The sequence below is a fragment of the Bidens hawaiensis genome, unplaced genomic scaffold (genome assembly GCF_021521415.1).
Source record: "Bidens hawaiensis isolate Kalapana, Puna unplaced genomic scaffold, B.hawaiensis_p1.1 tig00047701_1, whole genome shotgun sequence".
Lineage (NCBI taxonomy): Eukaryota > Viridiplantae > Streptophyta > Magnoliopsida > Asterales > Asteraceae > Bidens > Bidens hawaiensis.
The window spans coordinates 49,969-76,200 of NW_027498544.1; the positions used below are offsets into that span (position 1 = coordinate 49,969).

General features: G+C 38.0%; 2 protein-coding genes across 2 annotated transcripts; both read right to left on the minus strand.

Annotated features, from left to right (window-relative positions):
- Positions 1–378: 378 nt before the first annotated feature.
- On the minus strand, positions 379–1,485 carry LOC143597180 (uncharacterized). Its single transcript, XM_077075761.1, has one exon. It carries the CDS (start codon positions 1,483–1,485, stop codon positions 379–381), a length of 1,107 nt encoding a protein of 368 aa, XP_076931876.1.
- A 17,118-nt stretch (positions 1,486–18,603) lies between these two features.
- Positions 18,604–19,479, minus strand: LOC143597181 (uncharacterized). The gene has a single exon (XM_077075762.1). It carries the CDS (start codon positions 19,477–19,479, stop codon positions 18,604–18,606), a length of 876 nt encoding a protein of 291 aa, XP_076931877.1.
- Between the last annotated feature and the right edge of the window lie 6,753 nt (positions 19,480–26,232).

Here is a 26,232-nt window from a genome sequence, read left to right on the forward strand (position 1 = left end):
AAACAAGCCCACTAGGCCCACTAGAAGACAAAATAGACGTGGTAGCTGATTCTTGAACATTCTTGGTAGCCTTGGGACATGTTGGAATCTACCACATGCTTCTTGAATGGTATGACCAGGTCGCGTAGCTCGAACATGACATTTTCTGACGTTTTTCGACTTTCAGCTCGTTTATCTTCGTTTTTGCGAACCGGCTTCATCCGAGCTCCGTTTTAGCTGATTCTTTTTCCATTTGACTCGTTTTCTCGCTCTCTTCAACATGGGACCTATCACATACACAAACATGTAATTTCATGCAAGAAAAATTTATATTCGTTTACTTTTTACGCACTAAACAACCCAAAAACAGAATAAAAACGCTATGTGTTTTGCAACGCATCATTTACCTTTAAAAACAATCAAACCCTTCCCTTTGATCGGCACACACGAACCATCTCCGAACCTTACTCGTCCGACTATTTGTTCGTTTAATTTCGCAAAATATTCACGGTTTCCCGTCATATGGTTACTTGCACCATTATCTAAGTGCCACATGTCGGTCTCGCCCGAATCGGTATCGTACTTCGTCGGAATTACTTTATCTTCGTTAAGGTATACTGTTTCCCGAACACCTTCCATCATGAAAAACGAAGCATCTAAACCATTTGTTTCATTTTCTTCTGTTCGGTTTAGATTTACTTCATCTTTCCGAAATCGGTCGGGGCACCTCGAAACAAAGTGCCAAAATTCATCGCACCTATAGCATTTAATATGTGACAAATCTCGTTTCATACCTTTTTCTTTCTTATCATCTCGACCGCGTCCCCGTCCTCTTGAAGCATAGGATCCTCGACCTCGACTCCTGCTAACAGGTTCAGATTTAGTGAACATTAACCGACTTTGACTGCTCTCGGTTTGAAGATTTTCTTCTTTTATCCTCTCTTCATATGCTTTTAATCGACCCACCACATCATCGAACCCGACAGTTTTTAAAATTAAAACTTGCTCGAGTGATGCTACTATATGAATAAAACGTCTCGAAAGACTCGTAAGGAACTTTTTTACCATTTTTTCTTCCGAGAATATCTCTCCGAGCGTGGCGGCTTTTGACGAGTAACTCGATAACGTGGCTGCATACTCATCAATCGTCCCTGTTTCTTTCATCTTCAACCCATCGAACTCTGAAGTTAGGGTTTGGAGCTTCGCCTCCTTCACCCGTTCATCACCTAGATGTCGGGTCTTTAACACTTCCCACATCTCTTTCGCTGTGCGCAGATTACCCACATGTAAAATCTGTGCTTCAGGGATCGACTGAAAAATCAAAGCGATTGCAATATGGTTTAGTTTTGCATCGCCGTTATCCGGATCGATCGTCTCCCACACGCCATGCACATTCATCAGCACGCGCATGTGCATAGCCCAAACCGTGTAATTCGTTATTGATAGTTTCGGACATTGAAACGAGTTCGGGTTCTTGTTCGTTTCTATGGCCGATTGATCACCCATCGTTGTTCGTTAAACTCTAACCACAAAAGCAAGCCGATCAAGCTTTGTTGAACCAAAAGAATTAAACCCTTGTCAGTTCTTTTCTTTCTTCGTCTACAACTAACAAAAAAAGAACACCTTTTTTTTTAATCGGAATACAAAAGATAAATAGCACCTTCCAGCCAATACTTAACTTGTGCAAAACAATTATTTTTGAAGCTTTGACTTTTGTAATACCTTTTCGTAATTCTCATAAGACCAAGAAATCCACAGAATACGAAAACTACTCCCAACAAAAATAACCGATCGATGAACCTCCTCGTTCTTCCGATCCCCGCCGTTGAACTGGATAAGAATACGACTTGACCAAGCCTCCTTGTCGATCACGACTTTGATCGATGTCTTGAGTCTTCGGTCTCCTCCTTATCGATCACCACCAAGAGCGTAACCGCTCAGATACCAATTATGGTAATCAGATGAACGTATTGACAAGAACGAAGAAAACAAACAATATGGCTAACACCCAAACTTTATTGATGATCAAGAAATCTGACTCAAAAACTTGATACAATATCCCATACCCTAAACACGGTACATATAGACTAACCTAAACACGTTAGAATATATTTAGGACAGAATAAAATCAACACGATAATTATTTCTATCTAAACCTAAAATAGATTATTCCATAAAATAACTATCCATAGATAACCCGATTACTTGCACGCCAAGTTAACCGGTTTCTTGTATCCTAAGTCGCTCCACGCATAGCCATAAGTCGACTCCGTAATTCCCAACAACTCTTAATATTGTATTTTCTGCTAATTATGTTAGACCATGCATTTTTTTATTTTGTTTTTTGTTACTGTAGAGGTGTTAATCATGTATATTTTCTGATGGATGAGTTGTTGAAACATTATGTGAAGTAAATTTCAAGTTACTTTATTAATATTGTTCTGGTTAACACTGTAGGTACACTAGGGTTGTAAATCAGAAAGAGTTTGTATTCTTTCGTGAAAAATTGCAAACTCGGTTATCGAGCAATTCTAAGGAGAGAAAGCTGCCTATGTCACTTTTGAATGATCATCAGAAAGTAAGATAGATTTGAGATTATATTTGCTGTTTAGGATGTGATCGATACTTTTAGCATAATTATGATGTTTTTATGTAATTTGAAGCAAGCAGGAGTTCATCTTCTTGATGCTGAGCCATTTGCTTATGCACTTGGGCCAAAAGGGAAGAGGAAGTCAGGAAACGTCCAAAACTAGTGGTGTCTGATTACGAATCATTAGTCAAGAGGGCTGATGGTTCTCAAGAAAAATGTGGTGGTGTTGATTCAACGGATGCAAATGTGGATGGATTTAGGGATCTTGTTCGCCACACAATGTTTGAAAAGGGTCAAAGTAAACGTATATGGGGTGAGCTTTACAAAGTCATCGACTCTTCAGATGTTGTTATCCAGATTAGTGGTGTGCTAACTCATTTTATGTTACATTGAGTCAAATGTTTATGAAATTATCTTATCTTTGATTCTTTTCTTTTTATGCACAATGTTTTTGAGGGAATGAATTGATTTAAGTGGTACACATGTTTCTATTACAGGTGTTGGATGCTAGGGACCCTCAAGGTACTAGATGTTATCATCTCGAGAAGCATTTAAAAAAGCATTGCAAACACAAACACATGCTATTACTGTTAAACAAGGTAACTGTGATCTATTTCTGTAACTGAGGTCTGTTAAACAACGTACCCATGATCATTAAGTCTTTTACTCGCATTTGTGCAGTGTGATTTGACCCCCACCATGGGTCACAAAAGGATGGCTTAGGGTATTGTCTAAAGAATACCCTACTCTCGTGTTTCATGCCAGCATTGCTAAGTCTTATGGAAAGGTATGCTAATTGTTATTAGTTACTCATAGTTATTAGTTACTCGTATATGTATATGCATAATTTCTGAAATTTTAGTTTCTGTTGATGATCTGTTGTTAAATTGCAAATGAAGTGTGGTCATAGGTTACGTTATCTTACATAGTTTTTTTTTGTGTAATTAAGAGGCAGTGCTATAGGTACATCACTGAAAGGGGTATTCGTTTAATGTACACGTTTTTCCTGCCACATAAGTCGTTTCACTTGTATACATACATGCGTTTAAAGTTGAGTATTTCTATGCAAATGGGCATGATGATTCACCTGTAAACGAGTGTTCGTCCTTGCATGTCCTCGTAGCCTCACCCATAAATAACATACAGAATAATATATCAAGATACCTCAAGATTCCATGTGGAGGGATTGCTATTCCTTTATAGAAAAACAATTGCTCATTTGGTCTTCATCAAATCATGGTTATTATGAGTTTTTGTCTGCAGAATCGGTTCAGGAGTCAGTTCATCATCACATGTGCTTGTTATGTTGATAGATCGATGAATGTTCTTGAATCTTAAAGAGCACATAACTGGTTAGACTAAATGTCTTCATACGATGCCAAAAACGAATCAAATTTCCTCTATTCGATCTGACTTTGCACATGCTTTCCATTAATAAACATAACCCAGTCTAACCATCTTTTACCTGTTGTCAAAAAAAGGTGCATGTTTTAACTACAACGCTTCAAATGGGTTTAAAAGGGTTGCTAAAGTTTTAAAGATGAAATAATTTTTGTAGTAGAGTTTTGTTGTTCATGTTTTAGGAAGATTACCCGCGTGATAATATGAAGTCAACTGTTGGGGGTGTGCTACCTCACCAACAGCAAAATTTTTTAAGGCACATTCATGTTAATCAATATGTTTTAGGAGTTTCCCTGTTTGTATGTTCTGTATGTTCTCAATATGTACTGTAAACGTAAATCTTGTTATAGGGGTTGATTCCACAAATAGCACGTTGTATTTGAACCAAACCCATCTTATTTAAACTAGAAACATCCCATTCACCGCTCTTCAATGATAAAAAAAATCAAATGGAAAGAGGTCTCACAAATAGACAAACTTATCATAGTAGGAGTCTTTAGTTGATACAACATAACATTAAACAATAAATAAAAGTCCATCCAATCCGGTGCATAAGCTTAAAACTTGACCCAAAACATTCTGATTTCAAAAACAAACGCAAAGAAACTTATATTAGTCTTACCTTAAGGCTAAGGGTAATGGGGTTTGGTTGAGCCCCAAGTGATCCAATTAAAACCCGACACGTAGGCGTTGACGTGGCACAGGATTAAGCCCCTCAACCAAGCCCCACAGGGTGTAGTGGTCCAGGTGATCCGGGGCTTGATTGGATTTTTTTAACACAAAAATACAAAATAAAAATAAAAACCTATCTCTTCCTCCTCCCTCTCCAAACCAACACCACCGTCCACCCCTTCTTTCTCCCTCTCCAAGCCACCACCACCATCCACCCCTATCTCTTCCTCCTCCCTCTCATACTGAAATTCCGGCTAGAAACCACCACCTACCCCTATCTCTTCCTCCTCCCTCTCACAAGTTCCGGCCAGTCGATCGGAACCGACGGCCACCAAACACGGCACCGCACAGCCACCTGGATCTATCTCTCTCTCACTCCAAACAACAGCTTTCTATCTCTCTCTCTCTCTCCAACGGCTCTTTTTATCCAACCACCCCCGTGGTCCGGCTCGCCCCTCCCTTCGCGCCCCCGCTCGCATGAGGGGTGGTAATGGTGTGCGCGAGCCACGTTTGCAGCCACCTGGATCACCCCCCCCCCTCCTCCGCGCCCCATTACCCACAGTCTAACATATCGACAATCACTACTTCAAGCATAACTCCTGTCAAAAAGAAAGCCTAGCCGACTTTGACCACGTAGCACGATTTTTGACTGACTTTTGACCGACTTTTAACATTAACGGATGTTTTGAGAATCCTAGCCTGACTTTTGACCGCCTAGCCCGAGTTTTGAACGACTTTGACCGCCGCCAATTAATCAGGGTTGACTTGAAGGTAGAGGTCGGCCTTGGAAACCTATCCTGCATATGGGCAATCACTACTTCAAGCTGCAACGAAACAAAGAATAGGTAAATCAATGAAGAGCCCGTCACTCGGAGTAATGAAGAGATGATAACTTTAACTATTTGACGTCGCGAAAAGTTTAAAAGACAGATTGGCAAGTCTGTCCAACAACCATTACATGAGAGATGCCAAGACGTGTACCTCGTCAAACCGAGTTGTAACACGCCATTTTTGGTACCCTTTTTTGTCCAGTGTTTGCCTTTTCTTTCATTATATAATGTTTCTCCCAATATAATATTAATATTGGAAGAAAAAAAGCAATCAGAAGATTGTATTACTCGAGGTTTTAGAAATAAAACCCAAATCAACCAAACATAGCATAACAGATTCCCTCCTGACCAACATTAAAAACTCACAAAACCAACACTAATGCCAATTCATTACTACATTTGAGCTAAAAATTCGTACCGGGTTGTGTTTTACAAGTGACCAAGAGGCACAGGTTCCAAAAGATGCGGCATATGGAGTTGAACGCTCGGCACAGACACGTCCATCCTGAACAATATGTAAAAAAACAACTCAAAAAACCAAGAGTATTTCTATTTTATTTGAACAGTACCTTGTCCAACTTTTGATATGGGTCACCAAAATTTGGTGCAAAGGGTTTGCTAAACGTGGGCCACACAAATGACAAAAGTTCCGAAAAAAAGTAAGGCTTTTCGTTCTCCAAATCTTTTTACCATATTTTTCCAACAGTTGAGAGAAGACGTTTACGTCAACAAATTTGCGTCGAGGACAAAGTGAGAAGCAGATTGCTAGCAGAGCATACATCTGTTCAATCTTGTGTTCAATCTTGGTTAGTTCAAACTTGTTTAGTATTTGTGGTGATTCCTGTAGAGGCTGCTTGAGAATATAGGCAAGAATTTTGCTTAATCCGCGTATAGCGTCTACATACCTGCCAATGCGACTGACAAATTGATTATGCACTCTGTTTGAATATAATATAATAAAAAGTGAAGGTGATGGAAATACCTCCCCAACATAAGATTAGCAAAGCCATAATGATAGATGGTTGTGATCTGAGTGGGAATAAGAGCGGGGTGAAATCTTTGGCGAATTATGTCAATACAACGCACGAAGTCGAGCCCATCTTGATAACTTCCCATTAAACAATGAACTCTTAACAAACCAACCAAGCTGAAGTAGCCCAACGCATTCAGCACATTACTACTCCGGCCGGTCGGAGCATCTTCTGCATGCTCTTTTGTTGCTGTCAATAATTGAAGCAACCCATCTTTGTCCAGCTCTAGATTCTGAATAATCTTAGACTCTCTCACCAATTCGTGCAATACATAGAAAACAACATGCACATTAAAACCCTGCCAAAAAACCATTATCATCAATTCATCATCACAAACTATATATTATTTACTTGGAATGCAACGTACACTCCTGAAAGAAACATAGTATGTATATATTATTAATTAATTCCTGACTGACCGAGGTATGCAGTGATAGCAGATAAACCTCCTCATCGGTTTTGACAGCCGAGGCCCGATACTGACAGAAGGACTCAAACTGGTTCACATATTCATCCACCATGTCTCACAACCACTGGTAAGGCAGCTTTTTAGTCATTGTGACGCCATATAAAATCCACTGAAAACAAAATCCCTCCATATTAACAGCCAGCCAAGAAAAAAATAATTAGCAGATAAACAACAAAGCAAGGAAGGAGTTGAATAATTTTTGTTTGACATATATAAAAAGTAAGTAATTACCAACAAACAAACAAACAAACATGTAATGATAATTATCGAAAAGAGATTGCCTCAAAGATAGCGCTGTAGTTACAGCAAGACATTAATCTCTGCTTAGCGTCTAGGGATGATCCTCCAGCCAAGAGTTGGCGAAACCAGATCTCTTCGTGCAGCGAGCTTAAGAGATCATCTTCCTTGTATGAATCAGGAAGCTCATCAACACAAGGCAACATAATGTTGTTCGCCTCCTTATACCACTTAAGGATCTCATGTGCGTCTCCTTCCATGATGTCAGTGGATGTCATCGATTTATATACATATATCGGGTCCATAGTTCAAACTAATTGCACCGGTCGTATCCTTTTCTTTTCTAGTAATAGGTTCTTTTACGACTACCCAGTGACATATGGCATAATTAACCGGGGATGACATACAACGTGAAAACATTGGTGTAAGGCCCAATCCAGGCGCTTCACAATGATTAAACTTACGCATGAACATAGTTAAAATAAAAAAAAAACTTAGGTATTGAGGCGGAATTTAAAAAAATTCAAAACATAAACCAGTGGCGGATACAAATTTTTTTCCCAGAGGGTTTACTATCCGGGAGGTTCTCGTGAACCGCCTACATATACCCTGACATCAACTTTCCCAATATGTGCACCATAGCCAATGCAAAGATTGATAAAAGGTGCATGTTAGCTACTAATTAATATAAAGAAAGAATATGTTAAGAGAACACATTTTAACCTGTCAAGGTCCTCGATCATTGACCCAAAACAAAAAATATTAAAAAAATGACCTAAACTTATTTTACTGGACATTTTGACATGAACCAAATCTACTATGGTATTCATATTATTTGGGAAGTTTTTTGAAACCTTTATAAACAACCAAAGATTCCACACCGGCCAATATTGATATTTTCTTTAAATGACTCAAATTCATTTTACATTTAATTGTTTTGACGCAAACCAAAACCTAAATATTTTTAAAGATAACTCGAACCCATTATGCTTAACATGTTTTAAGTTTTAACCAAAACCAAAAGTTTGACAGTTTTTTTTTTAAATGACCCGAACTCATTTACTTATTACCCGTTTTGACATGAACAAACTTTAAACGTTTTTTTATAATGACCTAAACTCATTTGACTTACATCCCGTTATAACTTGAATGCATTTTGACCTGTCAAAGTCCTCGATCGTTGGCCCGAAACAATAAAATATATAAAAAATAGCCTTCATAAACAACCAAAGATTTATTGTCCACACAAAGTTAAAATTCACATGCTTAGTTCATTTACGCGTCTAACCATAACCGCTTCAGCTAATATTTGCAATAATAATACAAACGTGATATGTTAATCAAATCATAAGGCTCCAGCCTTCAGCACAGAGACCATTCACATTACGTAAGTACCAAAAAATCAACAAAACATTAAGTTTAACATTACCTTCAAAATAAAAAGAAATAATACACATACAAACGCATACAACACACAACATCACACAAAACAGCTTTCCTAACAGCAATATTAAAATCCAAACTAATTTACCTTTCAAAGTGGATTATTGCCAAGCTTTAAGCACACAAGCTTATAATGAAGTGACTCCAATATTGCACTTGGCCATTTTTTTAATCTTGTTTCTTGATTTTTATTAAGTCTGCAAGCAGATAAGAACCATGATCATGAATATAGTACCAACACTTTTTAAAAAGATGCCAAATTTTATAAATATTACCTCAATGGAAACATAGGAAGAAAGTTGAACGGGTAAATCTTCAATCGAGTTGTTTGAAAGATCAACTTTTGTAATATCACTTGTCTCCCATACTTGTGGTGGAACAACACTTAAACGGTGTCCTCCTAAACAAAGTTCCTAACAAGTAAACATAGTAGTAACATTTGATTATCAACTCAATATAGTTATCAATTCAGTCAATACAGTAAACAAGATTAAACCTTTGAACCCTTGAGATAACCGGGAGGCTCTAGCAATGACTTGTTCTTTACTCTCGGATGTTCCACTCTCTGCATCATAATATTATTTCAGCTCACTCGAACATGTAAATGAAATATTTGTATCTACAATACATACCTTCTTCAGCTGGAAGTCTACTTCTAAGAAACCTTAATAATACAGGAGTGGGTCCCGTCATCAATGAGCTGATAAATGACATGAAACTTGTTAAATTTAGCTTCCTTCATAAACATAGCAAAAAAACCACAAAGGTGGTTCGATATCAGCAGTTTGAGATACCTCTACATCCAACTTTGACATGATTTTTGAACAATTGCCTAAATCTACTGGCAAACTAGTGAGACGATTGTTTGTTGCCAGTAAGAAACCACAAATTGCAGCATAATATAGTACATTAGTTCATCATTGGCCAATATTCTATATTAGTTTAGGATTGTGTATGTCTTTATATTCGCTAAAAGTCGGTGTAATACGTACCCTAGTACGTTTATTTTGTATGGACTTAATGTAATTGTTGGAGAAATGGGGACCCTATATAAAGGGTCACTTAACCCATTTCTCCATAACCAACCTTTGTGAATAAACCCTTGCATTATTATTCATCCAAGTAACTCTTAAACTCTCTCTACCTCACCCACTCTTCCTAACTTTCGGCTCCCATACCTCCACCACAAGATCCGAGATCTCGGTCTAGCTAGTTGTTTCTGCCAACTAGTTGTGAGGTTGATCCAAGAACGACTAGTACTTAGTTTGTTTGTGTTGTTTGATCCGGTCACAGGACCTACAATCACACGTATTGTCTAGGTTTTCCCACCTACCCACCCACCCTCATTTAACAGCTCCCACCCACCATCTGAAATGTGTGAACGCCTATGGGTCTTCTTGTATGATATTCATTTCAAGTTCGACTAATTTCTCAAATCGTTATGGGTTAATGTCAATTGTTGTTACAGCAACGATGGCGATAATTCTGGTCATGACAGGTCTTTGGATTGGGTATGGAATCGGTGGAGGAAGGGAGTCAATACTTTTATGAAATCGCGAACGAGCAAAACTGAGCCGCTCGGTTGTAAACCAAGCGAGTTTGAGCAAGACTTTTCTGCTCGTTTCCATATATTCGAACCGAACCGAGCCGCTCGGTTTCAATACGAGCCGAGTTCGAGCATATGCTCGCTCGGTTCGGCTCGGTTCGTGAACAGCCCTACTCAAAGATATGGTGTTTGTATTGGTTTTTGTGAAATCTACTATAAAAGAAGTGTTATGCATGTATTTGGGTTGGTTTGAGAAAGGTGACAGGAAAGTGAGTTGGTGGCATTCTAAAACAGGAATTCAAATACTTTTGTCACTTGAATACAATTGTTATTTGAATACAATTGTTCTAAGTAAATTGTATTCAAATCCAAGCTTCAGAGTTCTAAGTAAATTGTATTCAAATATGTCATTATTTGAATACAATTGTTCTTAGAAAATTGTATTCAAATCCAAGCCTTCGAGTTCTAAGTAAATTGTATTCAAATTCTTCATCATTTGAATACAATTGTTATTTGAATACAATTTTCATTTGAATAATTGTTATTTGAATACAATTGTCCATTTGAATACAATTATTATTTAAATACAATTGTCCATTTGAATACATTTGTTATTTGAATACAATATTTGTGATTCAAATACTTTCATTATTTGAATACAATTATTCTTTTTGAATACAATTGTTATTTGAAAACAATTCTTATTTGAGTACAACTGTTCATTTGAATACAATTGTTATTTGAATACCATAAGGAGAACGACAAGCTGCCTGGATACCTTAGCACTCAGAGTTGACTTCTACCATCAACTCTTTTAAATCAATGGATGCCAACCTCCGAATAAACAATCACTCAAAAGAAAATAAAGATGAGACAAGTGATGTGGGTGTGAGCAGTCAAGCAAGTCCTATCATCCCCGAGTGTGTTGCAGGTGGAAGTAGTCAAGCAAACACCTCGTCAAGCTCCACTTATGGGATTCCTACACATGCCTCTCTTATTCCCAAGGTACACAAACTTTGCTCACAAGTTTGGATAGATAAAGTCTTATACTATAGAAATCACAATGCTAAAATTCTTGAAAAAATATATACCATTAGAGTTCAGAATGAAGATCTTAAAAAGGCTGCAAAGATTTACACTATTAGAATTAACACTCATGGTAATGATATGGCTGATCTTAGGGAAAAAGTTTCCATTGCTACAAATTTAGCCAAATGTCATGAAAATCATGTTATTGAACTAAACGCTAAAACTGTTAAATTAGAAATTGAGTTAACCCAAAAGAAAATTGCCATAGAAAACTTTGAGTTAGCTACCGAAAAGATGAATAAATTAATTAGGTCACAAATGGAGTTAAGAATAAAGACTGGATTAGGCTATGATAGTTCTGCAGTTTCACTTCCGTTTAATGATAACTATACTAGCCTTACTCACTTTGATTTTAACTCTCCTCCTGAGGAAGAAATGGTCTATGGTTTTGGTCATGTGCCCATATTAAAAACATTTGTTCATGCTGCTCCCAAGACTGTTGATTCAGTTGTTCCTTCAGTTAGTCCTAATAGTAGTTCATCTTCTTCAGCAGTTTGTGTAGAAGAAAGTGGGTCGGTGGAAAGGCCTGTTGAGGTGAACATAACTAGTTGTTCATCATCAAGTTGTGACACTAAGGATAATTCAAGTAAAAGAAAAGTGTTTGAAAATGATAATCAACCGAGTACTTCATGTAAATACGTGCCACCAAATAAAAGATCATTTTCTCAAACAACTAATCAATCATAAAATCCTCAGACATACAACTTTTTTTATAACAACTATTATGGTCATTATCAACAAAATTTTGTTGATCTATATTACACTAATGTTTTTGATGATAAGGGTCAAACATCAAATGTGTTTATTAATCATGTTCCTTTCCACGGATCACCTTTCCCACCACACCAACCATTTTATAGTTCTGATGAGTTCTATAATGCTCCTAGGAGAAAATGATGTTTTGTTTGTGGTCATTCTTCTCACCTTGCAAGACATTGCAAGCATTGGTTCAAGCAACAACTTGATATTCAAAGGCGGCTTAGTCAGTCCCCAAAAGGTGATTATTGTAGCCCAGATTCAAGGACTGATCAAGCTGATAGTGAAGCTAGTGAAATGGATGTGAGATCCAAAGTCAATAAAGTAAAACACAAGAGAAAACCTTTTTGGAGAACTAAAAAGGATAAAATCAAAAAGGATCCTAACACTAAAAAGTCTAAGGATTCACAAAAAACAGTTTTGAATTTTAGAAAACAAAAGTCCAAAATCTTCAAAACCAAGGAACAAGCATGTGTTTGGATTCCTAAGGACTGTTCTTCAAGCGATTAGTCGCCAAGAAATAAATTGTTTTCAAGAAATAAAATCAAGTTTTGTCGATTTATGGTCGACTTTCCCGAGACAACTAAGTCTCGGGAACCCATGTCTATTTAAACGCTTAGTGCATGTAAGGTCGGTTAAGGAGGACTATCAAGGGTTTCGATACTTAGATAGTGGTTACACTAGATATATGATGGAAGACGAACCCTTGCTATTTGATGCTAAACCATTCGATAGCGGATTCGAGTCTATCATAAGCGACATGATAGAACTACAAGGAAAGGGAAATGTTTCATACTTTGTGCTTCAACAATTCCAACCTTGTTCAAATGAATAAACCACAACTTGTCGAGCGTTTCTCAAGTGACGGATCCAGCATTAGTTGCTTGGGCTGCGGTTTGAATCTCTTCAACTTTGTTATATAATGTGATAATGCATGTTTAGGATAGTCCATCTGACAATAGCTTTGTTGACCTTTTCATTAAAGACATCGATCAATTTTGATTGAAACAACCTATCTATCTTTTTATATAAAGAAATTGTAAATATTTTTCAGATATGTCACAATTTTAGAGGGAGAAAATGAGTTAAGTTTAACTCACTAAAAAGATTTACGATTTCTTTAAGAAAAACAAAATTGAGTCACTTGACTTGCCAAAAATATTTTATATTTTAAGAAAATCAGAAAAAGTTTGAAAATATATTCTCTCGTTTAGAGGGAGCTCTTACTTAGAGGGAATCAGATAATTAAAAGTTATAAATTTTGAGAAATTGATCCGACCTTTGGAAAATGATAAGAAACTGTCTTAGGTAATCCTAGCACATGAAAAGAGTAAATCAAAAGCCAACAAGATCATTGTTTGATGTGTAGATACGCTTAACAAATGAGTAAGTATCATAGTGATATAAACTTAAATATCTGCATATGCTAGTGGTTACACTCTTATGAAGCGGTTGCCGACTCCAAATAAGTCATATCAATGAAGGCAGAAATCCTAATAGTCAGTCATACACGAGCCTGTTAGTGAATGGTCACAAAATGAAAACTTATTTCTTGCTTTAGTTTCGAATATTGAAAAATATCAAAAATCATTGAAAAACTGCAAAATACTCAAAAAGTATTCAAAATCAACAACAAAAATGCTGATAATTTTATCAAACAAAATGGGGTATATTAGAACCACGTAACGTGGGGCAAACAAGTAAGTCCTAAACACATTATATGAAGGCATAAGTCAACAAGACTAGTAATTCCATGGTTCAACCTTTACATATTGTTTTAAAGAAAAGTTTGCAAAACGTCTATGAAGCTCAAAATGTTTTGATCAATCGTTAGGGGGTCGGAGTCAAGTCGAGGTAATACTGGTGAACACAAACTATGCTCGAGGTATGATGGAGTTTGTAACATGTTGGATTAACAGGGGACCACACAAGTATTGTGACTAATTAATACCTTAACGTATCACGGTGAAATCAAAATATTTGTTAAGTTTAAAGTGGCCCAACATATCTACAATCGACTTTGAGTTCTTGGCATAATAATATCCAAATAGAAGTGTGATCTAGGACATTATAGACAATGTGATTCCATGTTGTGATCTTTCTCGTAAAAATATTAAAGTCATTAGAAAATTATGTAAATATTATTGTTATATAATATTAAATTCATCTTTACTTCTATCTTTTTCATTTTTCTTGTTTTATTTTATGTTTCAACATCAGAATATTATATGTGTATATATATATATATTCGAAATATTATAATATATGAAAATTCCAAAAAGATTTTAAGTTCTTATGTGTTCGTACATATTTTATTAAACCTTTGTTTTATTTAAAATCGTGTGTTTTGTTGTCAAGGTCGTTCATACAAAGTTCGTTGGAAACCTGGGATTTAAACAGATCATTTACAAGTTGAGAGACTGAAATTGGTATTTTTATGAAAAGTCAAGATAAAATAAAATTTCAGAGTTATTCTGCAAATACTTCAAACCAAGAGTATGTTTTAAAAAGCATATTATTCTTTGACCCTCAATAGGTCTGTGAACGAATCTTATTCGCTCTAAGTTTTGTGCAGCAGGTAATGGACAGGTAGATCAAGATCAAGTGTCCTGGGCTGCAGAGCTTGAAGTTGCCGATGCTGAAGCGCTTAAAAGAAAACGAGAACGTGACAGTTGGCGGTTGATCCTAAAAATGAAATGATCATTTTTGAATATCAGTCGAAAGACAAAGCAAAGAAACAAGCCGGCACAGGAAAGTCAACAAAGGAAAATCAGATATCGAGCCTCCCGCATCTGATATTTCTAAAATTTGTTGTTGCCGAGCCTTCTTAGAAAATAAGATTGAAGTTCAAGTCTTCAAGATCGAAAAATATAGAATTGTCCAAGATAGAATTTCGTTCAAGCTCTTGGATCAAGACAAGTACTAGATTTTAAGAAATAAAGACGAAGCAAGAAACTTGATGAAGGTTTCTGAACATACTCAGAGGGAGATTGTAGGGCCAATATTCTATATTAATTTTAGGATTGTGTATGTCTTTATATTCGCTAAAAGTCGGTGTAATACGTACCTCAGTACGTTTATTTTGTATGGACAAAATGTAATTGTTGGAGAAATGGGGACCCTATATAAAGGGTCACTTAACCCATTTCTCCATAACCAACCTTTGTGAATAAACCCTTGCATTATTATTCATCCAAGTAACTCTTAAACTCTCTCTACCTCACCCACTCTTCCTAACTTTCGGCTCCCATAGCTCCACCACAAGATCCGAGATCTCGGTCTAGCTAGTTGTTTCCGCCAACTAGTTGTGAGGTTGATCCAAGAATGACTAGTACTTAGTTTGTTTGTGTTGTTTGATCCGGTCACAGGACCTACAATCACACGTATTCGTAAGCACCAGTAATAAAGCATATGGCGTTATACAGCCAAACAAACCTTGAGATCTGATAAATCCAGACAGTTTCCAAGAGAGCTAGTAAGATCCTTAATTTGGTTACGAAAACAATCAAACCTATAAAACCATGTTCATCAAAACATTCAACTAGTATTCATAATTTCATACAAATTTACAATCAAAAGTAAATAAAAAACCTTTTATCAAAGCAACCGCAAATCAACTTCTTCAGGTATCTCACATAACAAATTATTATACACATCTAATGCCTTAAGTGCTTTAAGCCTGTCAATGAATATAATAATGAATAAGATATATTATAACCAAATAAAGATAAATGATTTGAATTAATAGGCTTTAAACAATTTAAAGTATCTTACTCTTCTATAGCAGTTGGAAGGTGAGAAGCTTATTGTGACTAACATTCAACACTGACAACAAAGGTAAGTTTCTTATGTCTTCCTTTAGCAATTGTTTTCCTTTAGCAATTGAATGTCATTATGAGCCAATATGAGCTTTTGCAGCTCAACCGCCTCCCACCAGTTTTCACCTTCACCAACTGCATCCAAACTTTTGTACACCTCATCTGGTACTTCCCTGATACATAAAACATGTTATGAGATTAGGGTTGTAAACGAACCGAACTTTCGGCGGGAAGTATGTTTATGTTCGTTCATTTAATTAATGAATCCCATGAACAAGGAATTTCATTCGATTATCTGCATGAACGAACATAAACAGAGGGCATGTTCATTCAATTGTATTTATGAATGTTTGATAATGTTGTTGTTTATATTCGTTAGTGTTTGTTTATGTTTGTTCATTAAAGGTTTTTAATATTTTTTAATGACTTTTCTAATCTTACCATATATGATTTAATCAAATTTATTAACTATAAACAGTATATATACCAAATTTTGTATATAAAATTTTCAATATTGACCGATTTTGACCAAATAGTGAGATTAATCGGCTATTACAAAACAAAAATATACATGAGCAATATGTGATTAATTTATATGTAAATTAGCATATGAATATGAATGTTATAAATTAACAACACCAAGAAGAACTTGGTAGCCAGACCAAACCTTTGACACTAACCATTCTCGGTTAGCCAAATCAAATAAAACATTGTTGTGTATCCGTGAACCATTCATGAACAAGTTCATTTTCTTAATGAACATACGCGAACAAGTCGCGAACGGTTCGCTTGTCCAATAAAAGCTTAACGGGCAAACATAAACCAGGCCTTGTTCAGTTCGGTTCATTTACAACCCTAAATTCAATCGATCAAGGATTCAAACAAATTGCAATTTTCTAACTAACTGCAGCAGCTAAAAAAAGCTGTAAATAATAGCTAGATCTGGTGAGCCAGTGTTTTTAAAATCTGAATTCCAAATAATTAAAGAACTGAGTAGTGTTTACCGAGCTGATATCTTAACAAAAGCAGATCCAAATGAAATGTGATATAGAAATCGTGAGACTAATTACTTGAGAGATCGATTTGAAAGATTGAGAGAGCCAGACGCTCTGGCGGCCTTTAGCATCCGATCCATTGATCTCTTCTCTCTCTGGATTACTTTACTCTGATCAGAATATTATTATCAACATCGATTGAAGATGATGCATTGATTATCTCTCTTTTCTTTATTTCGTTCGTTTGAGAATTGAGTCAGTCGGATGATAATGAAAGATTTTTGGACCAATATAAATCTTGATGCGTTTACCATTTCCTGGTACAGTCTCCTTTTAACTCCTTATGATAATCGGATTCAAACACACTTCTTACATGATTCTACAGTAAAACAGAGTCTAACTACATCGACAAATTAATAAAACAAAAGCGATGAAACACCTCATACTATTAACAAACGATTAGTAACTGAATTCATGTATAAAATTAAAAAGCTGATGTTTCTCCCCTTAAGCATTATTGTCCACCTTGTAATATTTTTTCCCTTGTTTTTTCTTTTTTTTGAAGGGCAAAATTTACTCACTAAAAAAAGGGTTCAAAATTTAAAAGAACTCAATTAGCATGTTTAAACTCCAACGCTTCAAATGGGTCAAAGTTAAAAGCTTTGCTAAAGTTTTAAAAGATTAAATGCATGAAACACAAATTTGCAGATCTAACAATCTTTTGTAGTAGATTTTTGTGTTCACTAATTTTCATGTTTTAGGAAAGTTACCTGGGTGATAATGTTAATATGAAGTCAATTGTTGGGAGTGTGCTACCTCACCAACAGCACATATGTAATTGTTTGTCGAATACATTGTAAACTAAAAGACACCTGACTTGGCTTAAGTTCAATTGTATAGCATCTATGTAAAATCTTATCTATATGTATGAAACTAAAAACATATCACTCACTGCCCTTCTTGGTTGGTAACTTGTTATATTACAGCTAGACGAAAAAAAAATCAAATGGAAAGAGGTCTCACAAATAGAGCATTTGTAAAAGTAATATTAGAGGGCAAGGGATGATGATAGATCTGACTTCTCAATATATAGTAGGAGTTTTTAGTTAAAACACGATACCACAAAAAACAATAAAAGTCCATCCAATCTAGTGCATATTGTTCTCCAAACAGAGCCTAAAACTAGACCCAAAACATACAGATTTCAGAAACAAACGCAACGAAACTTATTTCAGTCTTAACTTTAGGATATCGGCAATCACTGCTTCAAGCTGCAACAAAAGAAAAATGAAGAAAAAAAAAGTAAATCAATGAAAAGCTCGTCACTGAGTGGAGTAAATGAAGAGATGCTACCTTTAACAATTAGACGCAAAAAAGTAATCATCAAATAACTGAAAAGACAGATTGGCAAATATTTCCAACAAGCATTACATGAGAGATGCCAAGACGTGTAACTCGTCAAAACGAGTTGCAACACGCCATTTTTAGAACCTTTTTTGTCCATTGCATGCCCTTTTTTTAATTATAAACACTTTAATGGGTTTAAATGACAACAAAATAAATATTAATATCAAAGTTTTGGGGGTAAAAAGCAATCAGAACCTTGTATGTTTTAAATATTAACTCGAGGTTATTTAACCATTTTCTTTGAAAATAAAACCAAAATCAACCAAACATAATATTACAGATCGACTCCTGACCAATATGTAAAAAAACCCACAACGCCAACACTAATGCCAATTCATTACTACATTTGAGCAAAAGATTCGTACCTGGTTGTTATTACAAGTGGCTCAGAGGCAAAGGGTCCAAAGGATATGGAATATGAAGTTGAACGCTCATGACAGACAAGTCCGTCCTGAAGAATATGTAAAAAAATCTCAAAAAAACCAGCAGTATTGCCATTTTCATTTGAGCAAAAGAATCGTACCTTGTTGTAAATTTGATCTGGTTCCCCAGAATTTGGCGCAAAGGGTGTGCTAAATGTGGGCCATGCATATGACAAAAGCTCCCGATAAAGGGCAATTGACTCATCATCATATCTTTGCATTCTCGCCAATTTTTCACCATATTTTTCCATTAGTCGAGAGTTGACATTTTCATCAATAAGTTGGAGTTGAGGACAAAGTGAGAGGCAAATTGCTAGCAGAGCATACATCTGTTCAATCTTGTTTAGTATTTGTGGTGATTCCTGTTGAGGCTGATCATTAGTCTTGAATATGTACACAAGAAATATGTTGAATTCGCGTATGGCGTCTATATACCTCCCCAACATAAGATTAGCAAAGCCATAATGATAGATGGTTGTGATGTGAGTGGCAATAAGAGTGGGGTGAAATCCTTGCCGACTTACGTCAATAGGACGCAGGCAGTCGAGTCCAGCTTGATAATTTCCCAATAAACAATGGAGTCTTAACAAAGCAACTAAGCTGAAGTAGCCCATGACAATGAATACATTCTTACTCTCACTCTCGATCTGAACATCTTCATCTTCCGTTTCTGTCAACAACTGAAACCCCCCATCTTTTTTGAGCTCTAGAATCTGAAGAATGTTAGAGTCTTCCACCATTATGTGCAAAAGGTTGACAGTATCGATCACACTCAAAGACTGCCAAACAACCATTATCATCATCATCAATACATCATTATTTATTTACTTGGAATGCAGCACTCCTGAAAGAAACATAAACATGGTATTAATGCCTGACTGACCCTGTGACGTAGTCTTAGCAGATGAAGATCCTGCTCAGTTTTGATTTCCGAGGCCCGATACTGACAGAAGGACTGAAACTGGTTCACATACCCATCCATCATGTCCCACAACCACTGGTAAGGCAACTTCGATGCTGACCTCAATTGGTTAAACAAAATCTGAAAAAACAAAATCCTTTCCTTCGTCATTAACATATGCAAAGACTAGACAGGAAATAATTAGTTCAATTTTTGACCTGGAAGACATCGCCGTAGTTAAACCAAGAATATAATCTCTGCTTAACGGTTAAGGATGATCCTCCAGCAAAGAGTTGGCGAAACCAAATCTCCTTGTACAGCATGGAGAAGTAATAATCCGTCTGCACATACTCAGGAGCGTCACTAAAACAAGGCAACATAATCCTGTTCGCCTTCTCATACCAACTACGGATCTCACGCCTGCTTCCTTCATGGACACTGCGCTGAAGGTTGCGCACGACGTCGGGGACTCCGATGGATGCCATCGATTGGCAGACAGATTAGATTAGGGTTTCTTCAAAGGTGAGAGAAAGGACAGGGGTGCATTATAAAGTGCATGAGTAAAGGGTTTATATATTTTTTTATCAGAAGTGAGATTATTGTGATCATGTTCAACTATTCAATCAACATATTCATAATTGAGAATTTACATGTGGAAGCCCAGACATGTCAACGCCTCGTTTTGTGGCTTGATTATGATCTTGTAGTAGGATTTCAATAGGTCGGGTTTAGCTATTCCCAAACCCATACCTGATTATTAAAGTCCATCCTAAACCCGTCGGGTTTTAATCGGGTAATTACCCGTCGGGTTTTGAATAAATAAATGTTGGGTATACTCTGCTCAAAACCCGCCGGGTTTCTACCGGGTTTTAATAAAATATAGTTAGTCGATTACAAAAATTGATTGTCGTTAAGATAAAATGTTTCAAATAATTGTTATAAACAAGTCCCGACAAATAATATATTTAGAATATACTATATATATAATACAAAAAGTTATATCAAGTACATCGGGTATATAATCGGATAAATGGGTCTATGTTGTCGGGTACTTGGGTCTAGTAATCGGGTATATTAGAAATCCCAAACCCGCAAAAAATTCCAAAAAATCCCAAACCCTAATGGGTCAGGTATTACCCGTCCCAATTATGTCGGGTTTCAGGTTTTCCTATCGGGTTCGGGTTTCATTACCATCCTATAGAGGTAGGGTACCAAAAAGACCCAAATACCCTTAAGGAATACCCGCGGGTCAATCAGACGTCCCACATAAGGCACCCGCGGGACATACGAATCATCCGCATAAATCATCTGAGGAAGAAACACCCTCATAGCACATGCGAAAGCATCCTGGCACCTTCAAAAGTCATCCGCAAGAAGGAATACCCTTCCGCGTAAATGACCACGAGGCAATGCCCCGGGATAACTGTTATCAACTAGTTACCTTCTAGAAGATCTTTCAAAGATGCTTTCTTGAGCAATGTGTGATCACTCAGCCAATTAGCTAGTGACACGTGACAAGGCCGTTATAACCGTGCACATGGCCAATATTACCCCATTAACCAATAATAGAGCGACACGTGTCCAGGTTGTTATACATGCACATGCAACGTATAAGCTAAACCTATCATATAAGGACACGCGTCCAGATGGTTATGAGGCATCTTTTAAAGGGACAGCTGGCCCAATCACTTCCCTACACCCTTCGGCTATAAATACCCTCTCAATCATCATGAGGTATTCATTCACTCCCACGGTACTCTCTCAATTTACTTAAGTACTTTACTCTCGTCAGAACTGTACTTATTCTCACACCGGAGGGTGGTTACGGGAAGACACCCCCTCTTGTCCTTCCCGTAACGAGCTCACGGTGTCTGTTTTGCAGGTTTACGTCACTGGACTTTGGGCAAATTGTGTTCATATCGTATTAGCTGTTACCCATATTCTACCATGTGGACTCATTAGATCCAGGACCCGTTATCGAGGAGTGGGTTCGTGTTTCTTCATTGGCGGCATTCGTGTCTTTGTTAGAACAGCATAAAAACTTTTTCTCCTCGTTTTCTTTACGATATGAATCAATTACCGAAAGGGCCGACGGAGAATCAGGCGCAACCTTCACGAGATCTCAATATTGAATCACGTGAAGGAGCAATATCCGTTTTTGCTAGAATCACAAACTCTGCTCCGCGAACTGATGTCGTGAACCCTGGAGGTTTGACCTTAGGTGGTTCAGCGGCTAGGGGGCACTTCACTCCATTAGAAAATACTACTCCGGTAGATGTTGGAAATGTTGCTACACCAACTACTGACCTGGGGCACGTCACATCCCCAAGAGGTTCTAACTTGAGGAATCTAGAACGAATGACAAGAGAAGTCCATCGAACTCAGTCGGAATTAGGTTTGGAAGAAGACTCTGGTGATTCTAAGCAAAGAAGGGCTCATCGTCATAGCTTCAGAACCAAAGGACTTTTGTCTCCGGACGAGTGGCTTCGTGTTCAACAAGATAGTTTGAAAGAGGAATACGAACGTCGGTTCCGGAATGAACGATTCCATGGTCGTACCCTGACGTATGATGAGTTCCCCAGGAGATCTATCTCTCCTCCCATCAGGGGAAGCCACATCCAATATAGTCTGCCACCGGAACAGAACGTAGGAGAAATCCGGAGGTTACGTCCTCGTCCTCATATAGACACGCGGGTATCATCTTATGAGGATGAATTGGACGGATACGACTCAACTTATAATCCGGAAGGTAGTTACTACAGCGGATATAGTCGCTTCCCTTCGTACGGATAAACTAGCTATCCGCGCCCAGTTGTCCACCATGCAGAGTATCATAGCAATGCTGAGTATGATTTTTCCAAACCATATCGCCTGGAATCTTTCGCAAAGAAATCAAAATTTATTTCGAGCATCGCGATAGCTCCATTCCCGAATAATGCAAAGATTCCAACATCCGTTGGAACATATAATGGAATGATTGATCCTAGTGATCATCTGTTAAGGTTCGAAGCAGTCGGAGGAGTCAATGATTGGACTCTTCCATATTGGTGTCACATGTTCGCACTAACATTCACCGGGGCGGCGCGGGAATGGTTTGAGAAATTGCCATGTGGAAAGATTACAAGTTGGAAAGACTTTGTAGCAAAATTCTCTCAGCAATTTCGTCAACAAAAGAAACACACTCATGACCCTTCGAAAATACTATTGAAGACTTCATTACTCGTTTTACTAACGAGAGCCTTAACATCGGAGGAGTAAGCAAAGATATGCTACGGGGAGCATTCTATAAGAACGTCCATAGTGATGCTTTAATCCGTACTCTCACAGGAAGAGATGGAATGCCCGAATCATGGGATGAAATCATGAAGGCATCAAAGTTGTTTGCAGGAACTGAGAAAACTCTTAGTTCTAGTAGCCAAAAGCAATCACCAAGGGTTGAGTTTCAAACTCCAAGACTAAACAAGTAGGCTAAGGGACCAATATGGTCAAGACTTCAGCCAGGTGCGGAAACATCTAAGCCTTTTGATGCAAGGTCTTTGATCGGTAATAAAGGTAAACGCAATTTTTCAGCTCGTTCCCATAACAGTTGGACCCAGTTATCAAAGACTCCCTCGGAAATTCTCACCACTGAGAATTTGACTTTCCGGAAACATCAACCAATACCACGGAAGTCATTCCTCGATAACAAGAAACACTGCTCATATCATAATGATATTGGGCACAACACGAATGAATGTGTAGCCCTCAGAAATGAAATTGAAGCAACTGTTAAAAACGGTAAACTCGAACATTTGGTTAAGGGAGTACGAGCAGGGACTGGCAAACCTCCCGCAAAGGATAGCCAAGGCCCAGCTAAAAGGCAAGTCAAAGATCTGAATGTCCACATGATTCAGGGGAGACATTCGGCTAAAGGAAAAAGGAGAGACTATTCAGACGAAGAATGGAAGAACGAGCCCGTGATTTTTCCTCAGATCAAAGGGGGCCCGTGTAGCAAAAACCCGCTAATAATTACTGCCGAATTTGGTCATTACCGGTCACAATATGTGTTCTTTGACACAGGTAGCACGTCCGACATTATGTACGAACAGTGTTTCGAACAATTGGACGAAGAATACAAAGAAAGACTACAACCAATTCATGCTTCTGTTTCTGGTTTCGGGGAGAGATAATGCACCCGTGCGGTGTTATTACTTTCCCGGTCACAATAAGTGACGGAATACGTTCAAGAACAGAAGAAGTTGAATTTTTGGTCCTACCAGCAACTTCTAAACATGACATTATTTTAGGACGAGAGGTGATCGGAGACTTTAACGCCCACCCGTCCACAGCCCATGGTGCAGTAGGAGTTCCAACTCGCACTGGTGTGGCGATAATTCATGTAAACCGACATTGTTTTACAACCGAGAGTTCAAGACCAAGCAAGGTCCCAAGACAGGCTCAGAGTACCGAACCTGAGAAATGGGTTTTGAATAAGAAGTTTCCGGACCAGACAATTACAATAGGACCCGCTATCTCGAAGATAGTGAGAACCTTTCTAAAGCAATTATTGACCAAGAACATTGACGTTTTTGCGTGGCAGCCCGCAGACATGACTGGTGTCCCGCGGAGCATTTCGGAACACAAGTTAAAGGTAAATCCGTTGATCACCCCAGTTGTGCAAAAGAAACGAAAGATGGGCCTGGAACAAACGAAAGCCATGAATGAGCAAGTGCAAGATCTTCTTCACGCTGGAATTATACGAGAAATTAAATACCAAACGTGGGTGGCAAACCCAGTAATTGTTCCGAAAAGCAACGGAACGTGGAGAATGTGCATAGATTATAAAGATCTAAACAAAGCATGTACGAAAGATTGTTACCCACTTCCGGAAATTGATTTAAAGGTGGATGCTGTGGCCCCTTTCAAATTCAAGTGCTTCCTCGATGCTTACAAAGGGCATCACCAGATTCATATGGCAGCTAGTGATGAGGACAAGACAGCGTTCCGCACTGACCAAGGAACATTCTGTTACAGAATGATGCCTTTCGGGTTAAAAAATGCAGGTGCCACATACCAACGATTGATGGATCAGGCCTTCAAGGGACAGATAAGTCGAAATCTCGAAGTGTATATGGATGATTTATTGATAAAAAGCATCGAGGAAGACCAAATGTTGAGGGACATAGAGGAAACTTTTGAAACTTTGAGAAGTATCAATATGAAGTTAAATCCAGCAAAATGTTCCTTCGGGATGGAGGAAGGAAAGTTCCTCGGGGTAATCGTTACGGGCATGGGTTTCAAAGCTAATCCAGACAAAGTGCAAGCAATAGCCCGTATGCCATCTCCCGTATCCCTCAAGCAAGTTCAAACACTTAATGGCAGATTGGTAGCATTAAACAGGTTTCTGGCGAACCACGCTGCTAAATCTTACCCGTTCATTTCAACACTAAGGAACTGCCTCAAAAAGGCACAATTCAGATGGACTCCGGAAGCCAAACAAGCGTTTCAGGAAGTCAAGAAGTGTTTAATGGAATTGCCCACGTTAACGGCTCCTCACGCGGGTGAACCATTAAACCTATATTTGTCGGCATCCGACATTGCTGTGGGGGCTGTCCTATTGACAGATAGGAAAAATATCCAAACTCCAATTTATTACGTCAGTAGAACACTGTCGGACCCTGAAACAAGGTATTCGAGGTTGGAAAAATTGGTGTTGGCGCTGGTTTATGCCGCCAGACGGCTCCACATATATTTTCAAGGCCACCCCATCAATGTGTTAACTGGATACAAACTCAAGAACGTGTTGAGTAAGCCTGAATTGTCCGGTCGGCTGGCATAATGGGCCATCGAATTGGGTGAACACTCGATCGAGTATAAGCTAAGACCGGCAATCAAAGGACAAGTGCTGGCGAAATTCATAACCGAAGTCCCGCAACACAAAGAACAAGAATGTTTGATCGAACAACAACCCCAAGAACCTCCGGAACAGGGACAAGTCATGTCACTGTTCACGGACGGAGCTTCAAGCAGCGAAGGGTCAGGTGCAGGCTTACGGCTAGTCAATCCTGAGGGGCATGAATTCACGTACGCCATCAAATTGGACTTCAAAAGTACCAACAATGAGGCAGAATATGAAGCCTTCCTGGCAGGACTGCGGATAGCGAAAAAGCTTGGGGTAAAGTATTTGGAAGCACGGGTGGATTCTATGCTAATTGCATGACAAATAAACGGAACATATGAAGCCAAAAACGATGTCATGGCTTCTTATTTGTCACAAGCAAAAGTCTTAATACGCCAATTCTGCTCTTTCAATGTCGTTCACATTAAGAGGAGTGAGAATAAATCAGCGGACGCTCTTAGCAAGCTAGCTTCAACGAATTTTGAGCATTTTGCCAAAGATATTCGCGTCGAAGTTCTAGATCATCCATCCGTTCCACAAAATCAAGTCCGGGTAATTCAAACCGGCGTTGAATCATGGATGACGCCCATCAAAGCGTACTTATCTTCCGGAGCACTTCCAGCAGGAAAGGCCGAGGCTCGGAAGATTAAGCACAAAGCTTTGAATTACCAGTTGACTGATGGTATCTTATACCGGAGATCATTTCTTGGTCCGTTGTTACGTTGTGTAGTCGCAGAAGATGCAAATTATTTGATCCGAGAAATTCAC